This window comes from Hyaena hyaena, unplaced genomic scaffold (genome assembly GCF_003009895.1).
Source record: "Hyaena hyaena isolate Hyena2069 unplaced genomic scaffold, ASM300989v1 scaffold_402, whole genome shotgun sequence".
Classification (NCBI taxonomy): Eukaryota; Metazoa; Chordata; class Mammalia; order Carnivora; family Hyaenidae; genus Hyaena; species Hyaena hyaena.
The window spans coordinates 457,241-480,335 of record NW_024081034.1 but is presented as its reverse complement, the minus strand read 5'-3'; the positions used below and the strand labels follow the sequence as shown (position 1 = coordinate 480,335).

At 37.4% G+C, this 23,095-nt stretch overlaps 1 protein-coding gene across 5 annotated transcripts in view; it reads left to right on the top strand.

Moving 5' to 3' along the window:
- The window catches only part of KDM6A (lysine demethylase 6A), a 209,666-nt gene that overhangs the window by 73,857 nt on the left and 112,714 nt on the right, over positions 1–23,095 (top strand). For all 5 annotated transcript variants that reach the window (XM_039251920.1, XM_039251921.1, XM_039251922.1 and 2 more), the window contains one exon: positions 5,272–5,321. In XM_039251920.1, coding sequence (XP_039107851.1) covers positions 5,272–5,321 — 50 coding nt within the window. The remainder of the gene's footprint in view (positions 1–5,271; positions 5,322–23,095) is intronic.

Sequence of the window (23,095 nt, the reverse complement as noted above, 5' to 3'; positions counted from 1 at the left end):
TTCCTTCCTTCCTTCCTTCCTTCCTTCCTTCCTTCCTTCCTTCCTTCCTTCCTTCCTTTCTTTCTTTCTTATTATTTCCTAATGTTTATTTATTTTGGAGAGACAGAGTACAAGCAAGGGAGGACAGAAAGAGAGGGAGACACAGAATCTGAAGCAGGCTCCAGGCTCTGAGCTGTCAGCACAGAGCCCGATTGGGGGCTTGAACCCATAAACTGAGAGATCATAACCTGAGCCGAAGTCGGACCCTCAACTGACTGAGCCACCCAGGCACCTCAGCTGCTTTTTTTCATACTACATCCTATTGCCTTCCATCAAATGAGTCCTCATTTGATGATGTTGACCATCTCCTAATTTTAACACAAGTATACTTATTTTAACATTTACACAAATAAGATGTTTGGTGTTTAAAGAATAATATTACAAGTTATATAACCATAAAAGGCAAATAGCCTGACAGCGGGAGCCATGTGTTCACATCTGTATTTCATTGTCAGCCGCTTAATACGTAAGAAGCATTATGTGAATGCATTAATGACCCATTGTTCCTTTATCATCTGGAGGTACTTGTTTTTACACGTTTTTGATGCTTATCTTTACAGACTTTTCTATTACATTAAATTTTCAATACTTGAAAATTGAATTAAACTGTAACTTTCTTTAACCCTGTGTATCATGTTAATTTCTCCACCTCAGAAACACACTTTGTAACATTTCAATTTCCTGAATGGTGTCTGTCATACAGATAGGAGAATTCTCTGTTGGATATGTAAACTATTTCTTTTCTACTATTAACGTAATCACTGTATTGTCTATCATTGTAGGTAAATCTTTGTACATATCCATGTTTTTAGTTTTAGAAGGAATACCTTGGTGTCATAGGCTTTACTGAGCGAAAGTATACATACAGACAGACACACACACACCACACGCACACACTCAACCCTTGAAAAACATGGGTTCAAACTGCATAGCTACACTTATATGTGGAATTTTTTCAATAAATACACTGTAGTACTATAAATGTAGTTTATCTTAGGATTTTCTTAATATTTTCTTTTCTTAACATTAGCTTACTTTAAGAATACAGTATATAATGTAACGTGCAAAATACATGTTAATCGACTCTTTATGGAGTAAGGCTTTCAGTCAACAGTAGGCTATTAGTAAAGTTTTTTGGGAAGTTGAAAGTTACATGTGGATTTTCAATTGTGTTGTGAAAGGGTTAACTATTAAAACTTTTGAGTGCTAAATTATGCTACAAAAATGTTTTGCTAATTTATACTTATAGCACTAGTAGAATGAAAAAAACTGCCTATTAAAAGTTTTGCCACTTTTGGTTATTTCCATTATTATTATTATTATTATTTAATTTTATCATTTTCAGGCATGAAAAATGCCACATAACAAGACTATGAAGGACAAATAACTGTGTGTAGTACTCTTTTCCATCTGTATAGGTGATTCTTTTATCCTTGAAAATTCCCTTGTTTCTTCCTTTTCTCCTATTTTCATGAGGTCAAAGGCCAAATAATGGAGAATGTGGGAGACAGATTACAGAACACTTAAGTTGTTATAATAGTTACATTTAATTTGCTTCTCATTGTTTTCTCTTGCCTTTAGTTTTTTCAGGCCTAGCTTCTTTGTTAGTACTTTACCAGTTTTTAAATAATCTTTTAAATTATATTTTTCTTTTTTTAACAACAAAAAAAAGACTAAATGTGCTTATTTAAAAACTAAATAGAACTCAAAATTATGCAAAAATAATTTTAAGTTTGTTCATACATAAAGTTGCTTCCCAGGATTAAAAAGATGTGAGCTTTGACAATTGGTTGATAACGAGTCGATATTAATTTGTTTGGGTACATCATTCTTTCTTCGGTGACAAATGAAAACAACAGTCTTGCCTGAAGTAATGTTAAAAAGATTTCCTAGTGGGATGAAGAAGGACTTCTTGAACCGGTGGAGAACTCCGGGATCACAAAGTGAAGATTAGATGATTTAGAGAAGGAAGAGCCTAGTAAGATACATGCTACAGTCATTGTGTAAAAGGTTTTAAGCATTATAAAGATGTCCATACAAACGATTCCCTAATTCTCTATTAAGAACTTCAGAAAAATCTAGTTATAGTGGACTAGGAATTCTTTTTCATGGACAGAATAAACTGCCTTAGAGATTCGAAATGATGGCTTTGCTCTGATTAAAAGGATTTAACTAGAGAGTCTCTGGTGATGGGCACTTTTATAGTCTTTAGAGTTTTAATGATTTATTTGCATCAGGAACCATAAAATATGTTAAGGTCTTTTCTTAAAATCGAATACTAGGTCTATTGGGGTAAAGTAATAATTGTTGAGAAATATGTAAATGAGTGGAAAGGTAACAAATGCTCATGGAAGGAATGTCTGAATTACAAATTTATGCTTGCAGTTTGACGACTTTGAATTTGAGGGTTTATATTTATTTCTTGATTCATCATATTGTGGTACGGATGTCATGTTTCTCCCAACCCGTAGTCACATAGGCTTCTTGTACCTCAGTTTCAATTACTTTGGAAAATACCATAGTATCTCTTTAAGGACTCCTCTAATTGTAAAATGTGAATTTTATGAAGTCATGTAATATATATTATTAGGTTATTGGTAATCTAACCTTCCCAGGTCGTTGGAATTCTATTAACATCATTAAAAGGGCACCCCAGATTTGACATGGTGACTGCACAAAATTGTTAGGGACCTTGACTTCTGTTGGTTAAGATGTTTTTAGGCACAAAAGCAAAGACCTGGTTCTAGCTTAAATAATAAGCACATGAATTGCCTCCCATAATTGGAAGTTCATAGGTGTGTTGTGTACTAGGCCTAGTTGAGGTCTAGAAGTATCCAGGTACTTTCCATTTGTTTCTTTTCTGTGGGCTTTATACTAAGAATAGTTCCCTTTGTGGTGGCATTTGGTGATATGCATGCTTCCTTGTTGGCATCCAGCAGTAGAGGGAGGATACCTTTCCCATGACTGTGTTTTATAAATCAGTGATGATTTCTGGACATGAACCTTGTTTGACTACTCTTCCAGCCAGTTTGATAAGTTGGTTTACTTCTCTTTTTAGAAGACCATTAATCAATGACCTTTATGAGCTAGCACAAATTGTGTATGAAGAACTAGAAAACGCAGGATAGGTTTTCAATCAGCTTTTCCCCAAACCTGGACGTGCTTCCAAGGGTAGGTTGGTTGGCATCATCCTTATGCCAGAAAGATGAATGTTATTTAAATGAGTTACTTACTTAAATATGTAATGATATTTTGGACAATGCTTCTCTAATTTGAACTTGTTTAGAAAGTTCTCTGTATTGTTTTCATATTTATTTTGGCTGCTTAGTGATAAAACAGTATGAAAGCATTGTACATGTAGTTCTAGAAAATGTTAATTTCCATTTCCCTCCATTTTTATCAGTGTAAAATTTTACTGCACTTGTTAAATCTTATCTGAAAAATCTAAGTCTTTTTTTTAACTGAGGTATACTTGATGTATACCGTTAGTTTCAGATGCTGTACAGCATAACGATTCATTATGTTTGTTGCATAATCACAGTAAGTGTAGTTAACATCCATTACCATACATACATTTTTTTTTTTTCCCCTGGGGCGCCTGGTTGGCTCAGTTGGTTAAGCCTCCAACTCTTGGTATTGACTCAGGTCATGAACTCAATGGTTCATGAGCTTGAACCCCCACGTTGGGCTCTGTGCTGGAGCCTGCTTGGGATTCTCCCTCCCCTCCCCCTCCCCTTCCACCTGCCCCTGCCCCTCTTCCCCTGCCCCTCCTCTGCGTACTCTCTCTCAAAATAAACATTAAATATTTTTTTCTTGTGGTAAGAACTGTTAAGATTTACTCATCAGATTTCAAATTTGTGGTACAGTATTATTAACTGTAGTCACCATGCTGTACATTACACCCCTCATGACATATTTATTGCTAATCAATTTTTAAAAAGGGCTCTTGCTGCCTAAGTGTCCATCAACAGACGAATGGATCAAGAAGATGTGGTTTATCTATACCATGGAATACTACATGGCAATGAGAAACAATGAAATCTGGCCATGTGTAGCAACATGGATGGACCTTGAGGGTGTTATGCTGAGCGAAATAAGTCAGGCAGAGAAGGACAAATACCATATGTTTGCACGTATAGGAGGATTAGGAGGAACTTGACGGAGGACCAAGGGGGAGAAGAAGGGTGGAAATGGTGGGGGAAAGGGAGAGAGGCAAACCATGAGAGACTCTTGAATGCTGACAAAAACTGAGGACTGATGGATGTGGGGGGGAGGGGGGATGGGCATGAAGGAGGGCACTTTGGGGATGAGCACTGAGTGTTATGTAGAAACTAATTTGACAATAAACTATTTGAAAAAAAAAAAATAAAAAAAAAAGGGCTCTTGCTGCCAATTCTGGTGTGCATATATAATTTTTCATTTACTTTTTTAAACCTCATCACTGAGTTTTAATTTTTTTTTAATGTTTATGTGTGTGTGTGTGTGTGAGAGAGAGAGAGAGAGAGTGAGAGAGAGAGAGAATTCGAAGCAGGCTCCAGGGTCTGAGCTGTCAGCACAGAGACCGACACAGGACTCAAACTCCCAAACCATGAGATCATGACCTGAGCCGAAGTCGGATGCGAAGTCAGATGCTTAACCGCCACCCAGGTGCCCCCTCACTGAGTTTTTAGATTGACAGGAACTGTAGTTTTTCCCAAAGCCTTTTATTCCTTGTGGTGGATTTAGTGTTGTGTGACACAGTGTTTTGGAACTGAGTTTGGAGCAAGGCAGTTGTGGGCTGGATTTGTTGTTGATTATATGAAAGGAAGCGTCACAAAAGAAATACTCCCTTTGCTCTTTGAGTTGGTCGAGCTCTTGGTCATTCTTAGAAGTGAGGTCCCTGTGGGAACAAATACCCCATCATATTCTGGAGTAGACTCAGAAAATCTTAATCCTTTTATCAGATTTGGTCTCTGCGGAAGGTCATGTTGATTCAAGAGGCAGCCTAGATTCTGTTCAAGTTTAGGTTTGAGATAGTGCAGTTTTACATCCATGAACTCCTGTATATTTGACATTTATTATGTCTGACTGTGAGGAGGGGGAGGCCCAGATTTCTAAATTTGCTCTTAAATATCACTGTCTATTGGGAGGTGGTGGTATGGTGGGAGGCTTCTTATAATGTTTCTTAAAACATGGAGTATTGATTTTGAAATGGGACATTTTTGCGATTCATCCTTATTTTCCCTCTTTCAGCATTATCTGCATACCAGAGGTACTACAGTTTACAGTCTGACTACTGGAAGGTTGGTGCACATTTGCATGTCTGTTTCCTGTTTATTTGGGGGCCGATGACTACGGGTTATGCTCAAAATGCATTGTGTTCTTTTTCCTTGGTTTTGTTCATTACTTAAAAATACTACTTCTAAGGAAACGGGATTGGAAACAAAAAAAATGAATGTTCTTTGTACTCTCTTGTGTGAACCACCTTATATTTTATTAAAAGAGATAGATTACTCTGACACGGTTTATTGGCCAAAGATGATCCTAAGTGTAAGAATTTAAAAGCAAGGATAACCAAACAGCAACAAAATGACTCTGTTTTTTTGTCTTAAGTTGGTACCTGAGAATAAAAAAAGGCTGAAGATGGGTGTAGGAGACTGAAAAGGCAAGGCTTAATGGGAAAATTATAATCTTTTTTAGTACAGTTTGTCTGTAATTGGAGCTCAGAGGACAGCTGAACCTGTTTTTTCCTTAATGTTTATCTATATTTGAGAGAGAGAGAGAGAGCACACGAGTGCGCGCAGGAAAGGGGCAAAGAGAGAAAGGGAGACAGGATCCGAAGCAGGTTCTGTGTTGACAGCAGAGAGCCCAATGTGGGGCTGACTGAGCCACTGAACCACCCAGGTGCCTGGAACTAACTGGTTTTCAGAAGACTCTCCTAAATGAAGAACTGTGCATAATAATGAGTCATTCATTTCTTAGCGTAAGCACTTCATAAAGTTACCTGGGCAGGTTAATCTTCACATCGTGTTTATTTTTAATCTAAATCGCCATTTCAGATTTTTAAGGTATACTTTATTTTTCTATCACCTAGTTTATCTTTCTTTTCGATTTGTAGAAGTTTTAACAATATATTTTGGTAATTTAAGAAATGTCTTGAGAATACTTTTTCCAGCCTGTTGCTTATCTTTCTTTTTTAAAGCTTGTTGAAGTGTAATTTTTACTTAGCATAAAATTCAACTGTTTTAACTATGCAGTTCAGTGACTTTCAGGAAATTTTCTGAGTTGTACAGCCATAGCCACAGTCTTATTTTAGGACATGTCCATCTCCCCATAATGAAACCTCTTGCTCCACCTCTGGCAAGTACTGATCTACTTCTTGTCTGTGTGTATTTGTATTTCTGGATATTTCCTATCCAGGGAAACACATCATATGTGGTTTTTTGTGACTGGCTTCTTTCACTTAGCATATGTTTTCAAGGTTGATCCATCTGTAGCACATATTGATACTTTACTTCTTTAATTATCAGTAATATTTCATTGTATGGCTATACCACATTTTATTCATTCATTAGTTGATGGGCATTTTAGTTGCTTTCACTTTTTGGCTATTGTGAAGAATGCCACTTAGAACATTCGTGTTGTACACATTTTGTGTGGGCAGATATTCTCAGTCCTCTGGGGTAGATGACCAGGGGTGGAATTGCTGAGCTGTAGGGTAAATCTGTATTTAACATTTTAAGAAACTGTTTTCCCGGAGTGGCTATAACATTTTACATTCTTGGAATGTAAAGGGTTTAGGTTTCTCCACATCTTGTCAGCACTTGTAATTCAGTTTTTGAGTGTAGCCATTCCAGTGGGTGTGAAGTAGCATCTTGTTGTGGCTTTTATTTCCAGTTTTCAAATGGCCGATGATGTTTAGCATCTTTTTATGAACATATTAGCTATTTATGTATATTCTTCACTAAAATGCCTATGCAAACCCTGTGCCCATTTTACCTCTGTGTTTTGTTTTGTTTTTTTTTTTTTTTTTTTTTCTTTAAACTCGTATGTTGTAAGAGTTCTTTATACATTCTGGATACAGTCTCTTATCGCATATGTAATTTGCAAATATGTTTTCAAAGTCTGTGGCTTGTATTTTCACTTTCTTGGAAGTATATTTGGAAGTGCAAAAAAAATTGCATCTTGATGTCCATTTTTCTCAACTTTTTCTTTTATTGCTTGTGCTTTTAGTGTTGCACCTAAGAAATCTTTGCCTAACCCAAGGTTATGAAGATTTATTCCATAGTTTATTCAAATCAGTTGCTTCAGTATTTGCCTTTACACATAGTGCTAAAGTAAATAGTAAAACTGTCTTTTTATATTTTCCTTAGTGATTCTTTGGCAAAGATTCCTCTGTAAGTGGGATCCTTTATAAGGATTAAGTGTTAAATATAGCTCCTTTGGGAATGCGGATTTCCTCTTGGTCTTAACCAAGAAAGGTTACTTCAGCAGGCTTTTTCCCTGAGAGGTGAGAGATGATGTCCTGTTGTTTTAATTTGCATTTTTTAAATTGTTAGTGAGGTCGAGGTTTTTGAAATTAAAGTTTACAGACTATTTGTATTTCTTTTCCTTTGAAACATTTGTTCATATCTCTTGCCCAATTTTCTGATATTCGGCCACTGTTTTATTTTTCTGTTTTAGATGGCTATATTTTGTAGGAAGTATATTTATGCTTATCTGCAATACAAGTTGCAGTTTGCCATTTGCTGTTTTGCTTTACTTTCGTGCATTTGTTTTTGCCCATGCAGAAGTCTTTTATTTCTGTGTAGTCAAACTTATCAGTCTTTTACTATACTGATTTGCGTTTTGAATTCTAGGAAAAAATTTTTTTTTTCTTCCTTGTTCCCAGGTGTTAGAAAAATTCACCCACATACTTTTTTTACTACTCAAATGGTTTTTATTTTTTGATTTAAATCTCTGATCCATTTGAGGTTTATCCTTGGTTTACAGTGTGAGGAGCGTCTAGGTTTATCTTTCTCCTTATGGCTAATTGTCCCAACACGATATATTGTTTAGAAAGCCCGTCTTTTCCTCCTCTATTTTGAAATGTTGCCTTAATTTTACACTGTATTTTCATGTGCAATTTTGTCAGCTTATGGATTTTCTGGTCTACTTTGTTAGTCTATTTATGAACTAATCGCCATACTATTTTACTTATAGAGATTTTATAATATATTTTAATATGTACCACTCTGGCACCCTCTCTCCATCTTTCTTGCTTTTAGGATTTCCTTGGCTGTCCTTTCTTGGTTGTTTTTCTAAATAAACTAAGTTGTTTAGCCTCACACAAATACAAGTATTCTTTTGCTTTTCATGTCTTTGATTTAGCATGCTAATTTTGAGACTCTTCCATGTTTTGTGTATTAATATTGTCTTTTTAAGCTTTAAGTAGTGTTTCATAGAATGATTATGCCACAGTTATTCCATTTATCAGTTGATAGACATTTGTGTTGTGCCCTGCTTTATATTTCCTTAGGTATATATAAATGGAATGCTGTGAACATTATTGGTCTTTGTGCGGACATAGGTTTTCATTTTTCTTGGGATATGTATGTAGGATTTGGAAATCCTGGGTCACATTGCAGTTGTGTGTTTAACTGCCAGACTGTTTTCCAAAGTGGCTGTACCATTTTACATTCCAATGGTAACTTGACTTTAGCCATTCTAGTAGGTATTTCATCTTGGTTTTACCTGCATTTTACTGAGGATAGTGATGTTGAGCATCTTGTGTGTGCTTTAGGCCTTTTCTTTTGTTAATTTACCGGTTCACATCTTTTGCTCATTTTTGTTTTAAATTTGTTTTACCATTTATTTATTATTGAGAATCAGAGACAGAGCATGAGCATGAGAGGGACAGAGAGAGAAGGAGAGAGAAGAATCAGAAGCAGGCTCCAGGCTCTGAGCTGTCAGCACGGAGCCCGATGGTGGGGCTCGAACTCATGAACCTTGATAATCATGACCTGAGCTGAAGTCGACGCTCAACCGACTGAGCCACCCAGGCACCCCTCTTTTGCTCATTTTTAAATTCTTTTTTTGTCTTAATTGAGTTGCATGGGCTATTTATGTATTCTAGAGGAAAGCCCTCTGTCAGATCCCTGTATTGGAAATACTTTCTCACAGTCTTTGTCTTGTCCTTTTGTTTTCATAATTGTGCCTTTTGAAGAGCACTTCTGAAACTGGTTCCTGTGCTCAGAAGGCAGGGAGAGACCAACCAAAGAAAGGGCAGGCCCACTCCCAGTTGGTAGGTGGCACTTTTAATAAGCAAAGGAACTTCTATATGAGGCCTGTCTTGGGCCGCATCAGGACGATTGGGTCCCTGCACCCACCTGCCAAATCTTAAAAGTTTTGAAGAGGCCTAGGGGCGCCTGGGTGCCTTAGTCGGTTAAGCGTCCGACTTTCGCTTAGGTCATGATCTCGCGGTTCGTGGGTTCGAGCCCCGCGTCGGGCTCTGTGCTGACAGCTCAGAGCCTGGAGCCTGTTTCAGTCTGTGACTCCCTCTCTCTCTGACCCTCCCCTGCTCACGCTGTCTCTTTCTCTCCTAAAAATAAATAAAACATTAAAAAAAAAAAAGTTTTGAAGAGGCCTAAACTGGGTTTTGTCACGTATACTGTGCAAGTGTTCTTTACAGTGGCGTTCCCCAACAGTATTTCCAGATTTACTATCTTATAACTGTCTTTTCCTTTAAATAACTGTAGAATCGGTAATGAAGTATACCCTCTTTTGTTCTGATATTTTGTTTTCTTGGTCAGCCTGGCCAGAGGCTTATTGATTTTATTGATCTTTGCAAAAAATCTTTGTTCCATAGATTTTTTTTTCAGTATTGTTTTTCTGTTTTATATTTCATTGATTCCCGATTGTCTTTTGTATTTGTTCTGCTTACTCTGTGTTTAATTTTCTTATTATTTCTTTTTCTTTTGGAGAGAGTGCCTGTGCATACTCCCTTGAGCAGGGGCAGGCCAAAGGGAGAGGGAGAGAGAATGTTAAGAAGCAGACTCTATGCCCAGCACAGAGCCCCACGCAGGGCTGTGAGATTACTATCTGAGCCTAATCAAGAGTCTACCTAAGCCTGAATCAAGAGTCGAATGCTTAACCCATTGAGCCCTACCCACGTGCCCCTCTCATTTCATAAGGTGGAAGCTTAGATGATTGATTTTCTTTCTTTTTCCCCCTAATATAAGTATTTAAAGTTATATATTTCTCTTAGCATTGCTTTAAGTGTATCCCACAACTTTTTATATCTTGTACTTTTGTTATCATTTTATTTGCAAATGTCTTCTATTTGCTCTTTCTTTTGATCCATAGGTTATTTGGATACAAATTGTATAATTTCAAAATATTTGGGGTTATTTTAGGTATCTCATTGTTAATGATTTCTAATTCTATTTTATTTATACAACATACTTTGTATGAGTTCATTCTTTTGAAATATGTGGAGACTATTTTATCAGTTCAACACTTGAAAACAACCGCGTTAATTTGTACTTTTGGTTGTACCGTGCTGAAAACAACAGGTAACAGTTGACAGTGTTTTTCAAATCTATATCTTTGATTTTTGTGTTTGTCATTTGCTGAGAGTTCTTATGATTTTGGAATTGTCTTAATTTTGCAGTTAAAAAATACATTTTGAAGTTTTCTTACTAGTACATACACATTTATGATTGCTATTTTTACCTGATGAATTGACCCTTTTATCATTATAAAATATTATTTTTTACCTCTGGTAACTCCTTTTGTCTTGATGTGTTTTTTCTGATTTGAATATAGCCATTCTATCTAGGCTTGTCTTTTATGTGATATATCCTTTTCCTTTTCCTTCCAACGTATTGGTGTCTTTTTCAAATTTTTTTAATGTTTTATTTATTTCTGAGAGAAAGACACAGAGAGAGAGAGCTAGACAGAGAGACAGAGACAGTGTGAGCAGGGGAGGGACAGAGAGAGAGGGAGACACAGAATGTGAAGCAGGCTCCAGGCTCTGAGCTGTCAGCACAGAGCCCGATGCGGGGCTCGAACCATGAACCATGAGATCATGACCTGAGCCGAAGTCGGCCGCTTAACCAACTGAGCCAGGTAGGCACCCCTGGTATCTTTTTTATTTACAATTCTTTTGTAGACAGCTTATAATTGTGCCTTCCTTTTTTATCCAGCCTGAAAATCTGTTTTTTACTTGCACTGATAGCCATTCACAATAATGTACTCATTTATATGATTGAGTTTGCATCTTTAATTTGATTTTTCCTTTTATGTTTGTCCCCTCAGTTTCTTGGTCTTCTGTTCCTCCCTACTTACTTCCCTTACTCCTTTTTGATAATTCAATCTGTTTTACAATTTCACTTTACTTTTCCTATCATCTGTTCCAGCTGTTCATTATTTGTTTACTGGTGGTTCTAGGGATTATGGTATATACTTTTAATTTTTACCAGTCAAGTTAATATTGTATGAGTTCACATAAAATGGTAGAAAGTTTGCAGTTATATAGGTTCATGTCTTACCTAGCCGTGGCCATTGTGTGATAGTTGTTACAATATATATTAAGTTTACGGTATTAACTCTATAAGATGATGTTTTGTTTGTTTGCTTTGAACAGGTCCATATATTACATTGTAATAGTAATTGCTTGTATTTCCCCATATGGTTACCATTTCTGATACTCTTCATTGCTTTCTGTGAATAATTTCCATGTACTGTCATTTTTTTATTTTTTTAGACTGAAGAACTTTATTTAGCATTTTTTTATAGTAAAGGTACAGTGGAAAGGAATTTCTTTTAGCTGAAAAAAATGTTTTTTTTTACTTCATTTTTATAAAAAAACTTTTTTTAGTGTTTATTTTTTGAGAGAGAATGAGAGAGAGAGACAGAGATAGTGTAAGAGGGGGAGGTACAGAGAGAGAGGGAGACACAGAATCCAAAGCAGGCTCCAGGCTCGAAGCTGTCAGCACAGAGCCCGGCACAGGGCTTGAACCCACAAATTGTGAGATAATGACCTGAGCTGAAGTCGGACGCTTAACTGACTGAGCCACCCAGGCACACCCTTGACTTCATTTTTAAAGGGCATTTTTGATGGTTATGGAATTATGAGTTGGCTTGCCTTTTTTTTTTTTTTTTTAAAGTGAAGTTGTGCCTTCTTGCCTCCATATCTCCTGATGAGAAATCAGCTCTTAATTGAACCACTGTCCCTGTACACAATTTGTTTGCCTCTTTCATGATTTGCTTTTTATCTTTGGCCTGGTCATGATCTACTTCTTCATGGTTGTCTTCATATTTATCCTGTTGGAGCATTCTGAATTTGCATTAAATAGGGGAAATTTTTGTCATTATTTCTTCAAATAATTTTTTTGTTCATTCTCTTTTCTTCTGGGGACACAATTCCATGTAGGTTAGATAATTTGTTTTTATATAAATGTCCTTGAAGGGCTCTTATTTTTTCTTTTTCTCTATGGTCTTCACATTGGATAATTTTTCCGTTTTGAAGTTTATTTTTTTCTTCTTTTTGTTATCATTTAACTATTAATTCAGTCCATTGAATTTTATTTCAGAATTTCTATTTACAGTTCTAGATTGTCCATTGGGTTCTTCATTATTTCTCTGTCTCTGTTGAGATTTCCTGTCTTTTTATTATGAGTGTATTTTGTTATGATAATTAGACTAGCCACTGTAAAGTTCTTGTCTGCCCTTTTCTAGTGTCTTTATCATTTTGGGTTCGGTTTCAGTTGATTTTCTTCTTTCCTGAGAATGTGTTCCATTTTCCTGGATCTTTATATGTTGTGTAGTTTTGTGTGGGGCACTGGGCCTTATGAAAATTATGCTAACTCTTGGTTCTGTTTTTTTCTTCTAGCGAGTGTGTGTGTGTGTTTGATTTTTGTCTTTTATCAGCCAGTTATCTGTATTGGACTTGAACTGCAAACTCACTTCTTGGAGTGGCGACTTACGTATCAATTTATATCTTTTGTCTTTAACTGCGTTAAGTCTATAACTTGCATAGAGGAGTCAGTCAGACATGTTGGTAGGCAGAGTTTAGATATGTCTTCTCTGGCTCTTTGTTTTCTGGCGTTTCTCTTAATTTAGTGGGTTGTGATTTCTCCTGGTTCCAGTCTTCTGGTTTTCTATATTAGAAAGAGTGCTTTCTCTACTAGTGACCCATTCTCCGGTGTGCCATGCCGGCACCAAGTGAGTAGCCAGGAAAATGGAGCTCGGTCCATACAACTTTCTACCCTCTGAGCGTGGTCTTCTGTGTTGGTTTCCTATGGCTGCTTTAACAAATTACCACAAATTTAGTGGCTAAAAACACAAATTTAATTCTAGTACAGGTTTGAAAGTCAGAGTCCCAAATGAGTCTTAGGGGTTAAAATCAAGTTGTCCGTAGGGCTGGTTCCTTCTGAAGGCTCTGTTGGAGCATCTGTTTGCTTGCTTTTTGTCCCCCGCTTCTGAAGTTTGCCCACAGTCTTCTGGCTCAAAGCCCTATATCTATCTTACTGCATTTTGACCCCACATTGCCTTCCTTGGCCTTTAATTTCTTGCCCCCTCTTATTAAGGACCCTTGTGATTACAGTGGATCTAACCTGGATAATGCAGGATAAGCTTCCCAACTGATGATCCTGTCCTTAGTCACAACTGTGACCCATCTTTTGCCTCATAAGGTACATATTCTCAGTTTGGAGATTTAGGATATTGACATTTTGGGGGCCACTATTCAGACAGCCACATCTTTCCACCAGAATCTGCCTGTTTCTGTTTACTCTTGAGTCCTTTTGTTAGCTGCTTTATTTTAGGTATTATAAATTCGATAAAGCAGAGTTTATGGTTTTTATAAAACTATAGTTACTTATATTTATCGTCTCTAGGAGGATCTTCTCCAGTACCATCCTTCTTAGCCTTCATTGGAAGCAATAGTGCGATACGTATGGTACCACGTTGCTTGCTTTTGAACTTAAGAAAAATGCAGTTGTGCAGCGTATTTTTTAAGTCTGTCTGCTTTCACGCAGTATGGTCTGTGATCAAGTCATCCCTGCAGTTGTACATTGCAGGAGTTTGTTTTCATTGCGATATAATTCATTATATGGACATGCCACAACTTAATCATTTTATTGTTGACAGGACGTTTGGTTTTTAATGAATTTTGGCTGTTGCTGATTATAACTTTGCAAGTTCTTGATGCTCTCTCTGGTAGTTGTCTGATGCCCAAAAACAGATTTAAAACAATATTTTGTCCAGCTTGTCTAGCTATAATTATTCAGATAGAAGAGAGAAATTAAGTACAAAACAGATTAGTCTACCATTGCCAGAGGTGGAGCTCCCCTCTAAGCTTACTTCTAATAAGGAAAGCTTAATATAGAATTTATTACTTAAGAAGTTACTGTAGATATTTCTAATAATAAGGGAACATAATTACTGAATGCCCAATACATGGAATACTAACTAGCCATCAGAATAATTTATCATTGGTAGTGTCTTACTGTACAGAGTTCTTAACAAGCAATTTGAGATCCTCCCAGGTGTCAAAAGCTGACTCCCCAAATACCAAGAACACAAACCTGAGTTTATTGCTCATCAGGGGAGAGAAGAACGCCACATCTGTAAGGCTTTGTTGTCATAGGGAGGAAAGTGAGGTCAGAACTGATGGAGAAGTGAAACTTTGTCTTAGGGCAGGTCTTCAGTTTGGGATCTTGATTGGGTTAGAATGTCCACATATGTAACAGTCTGGAAGGGGTGGCTATGGCAGGGCAAGGAATTTGAGTTAAGGGATTCAAAGAATCTTGGGCCTCAAACTGCTGCTGTTGATGCTTTTCACGAAGCATTCATTGGTGGTTCGTGTAATAATGGACAAACCATGTGCCTGGTCAGGACACGTGGAAAAGTAAGCTAATGCTAATGAAAACGGAGGACTAGCAAAGTCGTGTTAACATCCACAGTCAACGGTGGTTTACATTCTCAGGGCCAGGTCAAGTGTGGGGGTAGATAAGACATTTTTGGTTCTCTCGGGATAAAGAACTTGTACCAGATTTTGTCACTTAAAGACATTAATGCCACTTATTTTAATTCTATTTTCTAAGTACCCGTAAACAGTATGACAGTATTATTTGTGATCCAATGAGTATTTACCCAGTGAACATACTTAGTGGCTGGTGGTGATCCGAATTCACATTCATGACAGTGATTTTAGGTTTAGCTTTTTATATTATTTTGTCTAATTTTGTGTGACTTATACCCACAGTATATTGTAAATTGAAGAATAAGTATATGATTGATTCTCTTTTTTAAAATATGACTGAGATGATTATCTCCTGAGTTTTAGTTGCACTTTTTTCTTAAAACCACATCTCTTCAAACCTGTCCTCTCCAATTAGATCTTAAAAAAATAAAATGGTTCCCTATTCTGCAGGGTCTCCGTTCTTCATCTGAAATTCCTGCATCCAGAATTGTGTAGAATTGGGAGGATTTCTTTTCTTCTTCCTCTTCCTCTTCCTCTTCCTCTTCCTCTTCCTCTTCCTCTTCCTCTTCCTCTTCGATTTCAGAAAGATGATAATGCATTCATAATATCCCCTGTGGCAACAGGATATTTACATCTCTGCAGGGATCATATGATTGGTTATAGTAAGTGGTAAGGAAAGGCTTGTGCCGGTTCAGGTCTGGCTTTTCCTACCCAAAAAGTTTTGGGGGCTGATTTATGATCAACTTTAGTTTTTGTTAGAGTCTTTTGGAATTCAGATTGGACAAATGATCTGTAATCAGTAATTAAATCTTAATCTTTGGTTAACATTTCAAAACTCAATAATGTTTGTTATGTAATTAAGAATTTTATTTCTTGACAGATCATACTTTTCCTTACCTAGTTCAGTACAATTGAGTCATTTTTGAAATGGTGAACATTGGCCAGCCCTCTCGTGACTACTGTATCGTGCCGCTGTATCTTCACTGTTAGTGATTGTAATGAATACTTTGCTGGTGCTAGCTAATAATAAGCAAAAGCTTACTTACTAGGCAGCTCTTATATACCGTGTAGAAATGGGATAATAATTTAAAAAACAATATAGGGAGGAAAAACTTTCCTCTGATTACTTAAGTTCATGGCCAGGGCCTGTGAATTACTTAGAGTAACAGGAGGGGGAAATTGTTTATAAATGCAGCGCATATACCCGTGGGAAAACTCAGTGATAAGTAATTCCAAGGGCGGTTAGAATTGGGAGCTGTATACCAACTGAGGAGGCGATGAGACGGAGAAAGGACACTTAAAGGAAACAACTTTGGGGGAAGATAAATGAGCCCTTATGAGAATAGATGGGAGATACAGTAGTCTTGTGACAAAGTCCATTACACTTGCTCTATGGGAGGGAGTTACGACACTTGGATTCTTTTAGGAGGCTCTGCTTTTGGCACATGAGAGATTTAAGGAACTCAAATGCTTTCAGCTCAAAATGATTCTTGCGCCAAAATGGCATACTTCATAGTACCATGTCCTGATCCCCTTCAACAGCAGCCGCAAAACCTAAGCCCTTTCATGAGTCAAAAAAAAAAAAAAAAAAAAAGTTTACCTTTTTCCCCTTAATGTTTATTTATTTGTTTTGAGAGAGAGAGAGAGACAGTGCGCACTAGTGGGGGAGGAGCAGAGAGAGAGAGACAGACAGTCCCAAGCAGTTTGCAGGCTGTCGGCACAGAGCTGGATGTGGGGCTCGATCTCATGAACCGGGAGATCATGACCTGAGCTGAAATCAAGATTCGGACACTTAACCGACTGAGCCACCCAGGCATCCCTGAGTCAGGACTAAGTTTAGAAATTGCTCTTATGGTTTATAGTATGAAGTAGAAAAAGTAAGAATAAAAAATTGTGTGTTTGCTGTTACTGCTCTTATGTGTTTCAGTCTACAAATAGAAGACTGTAAGGACATGTGTTAACATGGAAGTTCTATTTCCTGATGACTTCTATTCAGTATACTTAATTAAACAATTCCATTACACGTTTTTCCTTATAATTGTGAACTTTTAAAATAAATAAAATCTACTCTTTTTCCTTTTTTTTTTCCCACTTGAATTTAAGAAAAGAAAGAAGAGCTTTTTGAATTCAGATAGCATGCTGTCTTAAAGGACCGTTGATTAAAAGTTGCAGAAACTAGGGAACTAGTAGAATCTGCGCTCATCTTCTGACTTTTCAGGGACTTTCTTTCTTTCTTTCCTTCATTTTTTAAAATGTTTTATTTATTTTTGAGAGAGTGCAAGCAGGGGAGGGGCAGAGAGAGAGGGACAGAGGACCTGAAGGGGGCTCTGAGCTGACAGCCGAGAGCCTGATGTAGGGCTCGAACTCATGAACCATGAGATCATGACCTGAACCAAAGTTGGATGCCCAACCTACTGAGCCACCCAGGTGCCCCAGGGACTTTTTCCATCACGTTATTTATGCCTGTCACTAAATGGCTTTTGCACTTCTTAGCAAGGGCTCTGTTGGCAGTACAGGGAGGGATAAGATAGTTTCTGCTCTCAAGTTGCCCGTATCTTTGTGAGGCAAGACACGAATAAGCTTGCGTTTTTGGTAAGTGGTCAGAAACATTGCTGGGGGCTGCAAGGGAGGCAGAAGTGTGTGTCTTTAAGCAAAGGGTGTGGGGAAAGGGGATTAGAAAGACTCCACAGAGTAGTTGCAATTTGAGGGAGGGATTAGTGGAAGTTTTCCAGCTAAGAGATGTGGAGAGAGTTTCCAAGAAGGGAACTGAGCCAGCACATGAAAGTACAATAGGTGTTCAGGGAACTTTCAAGTTCTTGGTCTAGAGCAGATGCCCAAAACTTTCTTAAAAGGCAGAAATAGTAAATGTTTTAGGCTTTGTGGGCCAAAAGACGGTGTATCCATTATAAAATGTAAAAATTATTTTTACTTCTTAGGCTTTAAAGAAAAAATTTGGCTGTAATTTGTGGACTCCTGTTTTAGAGCCTAGAGTTATGCTTGGAGATATAGGACTCAAAGTGGGGAAAAGAAGGCAGGCACTAGATAAGATAGGAAATGGGTTTACAACAGCACAGACCTGGAGTCTCCGATTTGTCTCAGTATTTGTTCAGTATCTAGTCAGTTTCTGTAGTTCTGGAAATCAGTCATAAAGTTCAGTAAAACACAGTGACTTCCGGGGGTTAATTGGAATTGCATTGACTTTGTACATTTTGTACATTAAAAAAAGAAACTCACTGTAAAGAGACTACTGTCTTAATAAAATTTTATAATTTCTCTACAAAGTTCGTGTGCATATTATAAAGTATATTTTATAGCTTATAGCTTTATTGCTATTAGAAATGTCATTTTAATTTTTTTAAATCTCTGCTGATATATAGAACTGCAGTTGGATTTTATATGTTAAGTTAAATATATCAAGCAATTTCACTAACTTTTACTAACTTGGCTGATTTAACTTTGTTACTTTGGATTTTCGTGTACCTTTTAATTAATGATAATTTTGTTTCTCCATTTCCAATTCTTTTTGATCTTTTCACTTGCTGTTGTGGTAACTAGGATGCCAGCACAGGATTGATTGAAAGAGGTGATAGAGTACATTTGTTAATTCCCTTGTTAAAGGGGATGTGTTAAATAAATGTTTCATCATTAAGCATGATTATTTTAGGTTCTTTTTTTTTTAATATATAAATAGCAAACTGAGAATAGAAGGTAACTTCTTCGCTCTAATGAAAGCCAACTTTTAAAAATGTCATTTTAAAAGTCAACATTTTTCTTTTGTATGCAAATACTTATTCTGCACCCACTGAGGTAGTTTTATATTTTTCCTGTTTAAGCCAATCTTGTATTTCTGAAGTAAGTTCAGATTGGTAATACGTTTTTATCGTTGTTAGGTCTTTATGGATTAGGATCACTAACATGTTGTATCTTGACATTTTTGTTCATGATTGAAATTGGTCTCTATTTTTCCTTTCTTGTGTTTTCTGTGTCTGATGCCTTGGAGCTGGTTGTACATTCTGAGGAGCTGGTCAGAGGAAGAGGAAGCAGAGGGCAACAATCCTTTCCTTTAAGGGAATCATGAAAGCATACACATTCCTTCATACACCTCTCCCTGGCAAGAATGTAGTAATAGGCACATTCCTAGCTGCAAGGGAGGCTGAGATATGTATTTTGTCTGATTGTGATCGTAATAGGATAGAACACAGTTAAGAGAAGGTACGCATGTTGTTGCAAAATAGACCATACTTGTAATACAAATTAACTCATGGTGCTGGTTAGTAAAGGAATTATAATTGTGTCTGTATGACCTGAAAGTCTTATAGTCTCACTTAAATTTTTTTTCTAGATAATGGAAATAAAATTATAACCTTCTTAGGAAAAAGAAAAACTCTTAGCTTGGCCGTTGCTTTAGCAGTAGGAGTGCTGAAGTCTGGATTTTATGGAAATGAGACATGAGTACCTGCATCCTCTTCCTCAGAAGGGCACATCCTGGGCTTGTTCACTCACAGCCCTCAGCTCTTTCAGTACCTTCCGGCGCTGATCCAGTGAAAGGGTTGCCAGTGTTCCAACTTCATTGTTTTGTTTATTTTATTAAATTTTTTAAAAAATCCTCTGGTCATAATGTCGAATAGGCTTTGAGTAGTCTTGTCCATAAGTCCGGTTTATTTCTGAGTCCTCTTATTTTTAATATGCTGGGTTTTTTTGGTCTCTTCTCTTCTCTTTCTTCAGCACCGAGACTTACCAAGAATTTTATGTATCATGTTTTATCCATGGAGCCATTATCAGATACCAGATAAGTTTTTAGTGGTGTTAGATACATTGTCTCCTTTAGTTTTCCTAAAAATTTCAAGTGCCAGGTATTATATTACATGTTTGATCTTATTTCATTCCTTAGAGCAACCCTGTGAAACTGATCAATTAACTTGTTTCTTAATAGATAATAAATAGATAATAGAGTATTAATAGATAATAAATGACAAGACTGGAATTCTAACCCAAGTCTGATGGCCTCTACAGCCTGATCACTATCCAGTATTACACATATGTTTTGGAAGCGGAACTTCTGCCCTGATGCTATAATTTTGGGCATGATGGATAAAATGAGCTTTAGCAACATCTTTTACTATATTATAACTAGGAAAACCCCTTTTAAGTGTCCAAATTTAGGAAGTAATTCAGTAGAAGTTGAATTTAGCAGAGTATTAAATTCTTTGATGAAAAAAAAAGTGTAACAGGTTGTTTAAGGCTGTAAGAGATGGACTTACTCAGCAGCAAACCTTTCGTAGATAGATTACATATGCGGTTACTTTGCCATAGGGATTGAAAGATGGATTTGGTCCCTCTCTAACATTGAGACTCCTAACTCTAGTGGAGGAGATAAGTAGCAGATCTGTAATAGTCTGTAATAGGTAAGTATATTCATGTAGAAACATGTATCAGAAAACCTAACTCTGTTTGGGGCTTCGAAATGTCCCATAATACTTCTAGAAAGAAGAGGTGAGTGATGTGTTAAAGGATGGATAGGAATTTGCCAGATTGAGAAGTGAGTTGAAGGGAAGATGGTGCTTGTGTTTTCAGCAGAGGAAGCAAACATATTTACAATCACAGAAATGTGTAAGAGCATATTTTATTCATAGGTGTGCACATGTTACTTGTCCTGATGGAAGTGGAGGCTGAGATTGGGAAAATTGAGCAACGTTAAAAAAAATGAAGCCCCTGTGAGCCACACTAGGGTTGTAGCGACTCGCCAGAGGAATTTCAGATAGAACAGTGTCATGTTTGAGTTTTTGAAAGCTCACTGGCAGTGGTAATGGAAGGTACTTGAAAGGGGGTAGATGGAAGGGGAGGTTAGAATTTGGGAGAGCAGTAAGGAAACCATTGTAAGAGGCCAGGTGGACAAAGTTGAGGTCCTAAATTACCTAGCAAAAGGCAGTCAGAATGGAGAGGGGATCGATCAGAGGCTTTTTAGCCTCATTTTGTAAAATGAGTTTTATAAGTAGAATGAATGTGGTTTATTGGTGGGAAGGAGGTAAAAGAAGAAAAATAGGACTATTTTTATCTTGCTTAACTGGTGAGATTGTTACCACTATCTAAAATTTTCCATACCAGGGTTGCCTGGGTGGCTCTGTTGGTTAAGGGTCCAACTTCAGCTTAGATTATGCTCTCGTAGTTTATGGGTTCAAGCCCCACGTCAGGCTCTGTGCCCACAGCTCAGAGCCTGGAGCCTGCTTTGGATTCTGTCTCTCCAACTCATGCTCTGTCTCTCTGTCTCTCTCAAAAATAAATAAAAACATTTAAAAAAAATTTAAAAATTTCCATACCATTAGAACATCAGACTCTCCCATTGAGTCCAAGATTCGTTGAGTTTCAGGTGTTTATAGTATATTCAAAAGGTGTAGGTAACCAGAAGGCATTTGGAGATTCACTCCTGGGGCTTTGGAATGCTTTCTGCCTCCCTATCCCCTCTTTTGGTCCCGGGTAGGATGAGTAGTAGATTTTTTGTTCCCACTGTGCACCACTAGCTATGTGGGATTAGTATCAGAGAAGAATAAGGTTAAGAGATTTGATATTTTTCTAATAGTTTGGCTTGTTTTTATCTCTTAATGATATTCCTATAAAAATTGATTATCTTCAAAGGTGACTCCTGGCGTATGGGATGCTTGGTGATGGTACATTCAAATTGTTATTTTATCCAAAGATTACACATTTTTTTAAAAAAAAGTTTATTTATTTTGAGAGAGAGGGAAAGCAAATCCCGAGCAGGATCCACACTGTCAGCGTGGAGTCCGATGTGGGGCTCCATCCCACGAACCATGAGATCATGACCCGAGCCCGATACTAAGAGTCAGACACTTAGCTAACTGAGCCACCCAGACGCCCCAGGAACTCATTTATTTAAGAGCATGTGTGAGACCTCCAGGTCACTGTTTCTAAAGATGTGGTTTAGAACCCCTGGCTGAGCTGGCTTGTTTTTCCTTCTCCTTTCCCAGCCGTCCTTGAGATACAGTACCCAAGTGCTACTTCTTTTCCTGGTCCTTATTATCCTTCACCAACTCTGAAATGGTGGTAGATTGGAATATATTATTGTGCACTTAATTTCATAATCTTTTGTCATTAAGTTGTAAATCATTGAGGGCAGGGATTTTTGTCTGTGCCCTACCATCTTTCCAGTGCTGATAACTCTGTTGTGATTCATAATACATGCTCAATGAATGTTTGAATTACATTGTTTACTGTTATGGACAAATGAGACTTAACTCTTTGCTGAGATACATAAGCTCCTGGCTAATAGGAACCACGCCTCATACTATGTGTCATCTAGGGGGCTGGACTCCATAACTGCGCTTAAATACTGGGGGACTCGGTTTACTAAACCTTGGGTCATCTGCCAGGTAGAAGGCACTGTGCTGGGTGATAATGGGATGCACAGGTGATTAACACTCCTGCCTTTGTGGCACATTTGTCTGTTGAGATGGGATTTAGTCAGTACACAAATAGCAGAAACACAGCAGTTACCAAGTGAACTCCCGAGGCAGGCCTAGATTCAGTTCCTGTGTCTGTCCCTTTAGTACCTGTCTGTCTGAGCAAGTTTCTGACCCTTGTTTGTTTATTTCTATAAATGAAGCCCTCTACTACCTCATAGGGTTGTTAGGACCTTTAAAAAGAAACGTTACTGGCATTTTGCGTTAAGTTCTTACTGTTATATAATAATGCCATGGGATAGAGACTTGCTCTAAGGCCAGATTTAGAGGTTGGAGAGATTACTTCTGGACTGAGGCAGGGGAAGCGGCAGAGCTTCGTGGCGAAGATGCCATTAAAAATGGAACTTGAATAATGATAGAATTTATAAGGTGGCAGGAAGAGGGATAAGATTTCCTAGAGTGGGAAGGATAAGCTATGAACAAAGTAAAGAAGTTGGGAGAATGCAGTGTGTTTCTTGAAAGCAGAAATTCCCCTCAGTAAACTCTCTTTCTGCCATCCTCACACCACCTTCTCTGGGTAATTACCTAAATTGGCAAAGGATGTCAATCTGCTCAGCCGCGCTCCCTTCTCTGCCATTCCCTCACCTAAGAACACAGTTGTCTTTCAAATCTAGACTTTCTGGGTAGAATG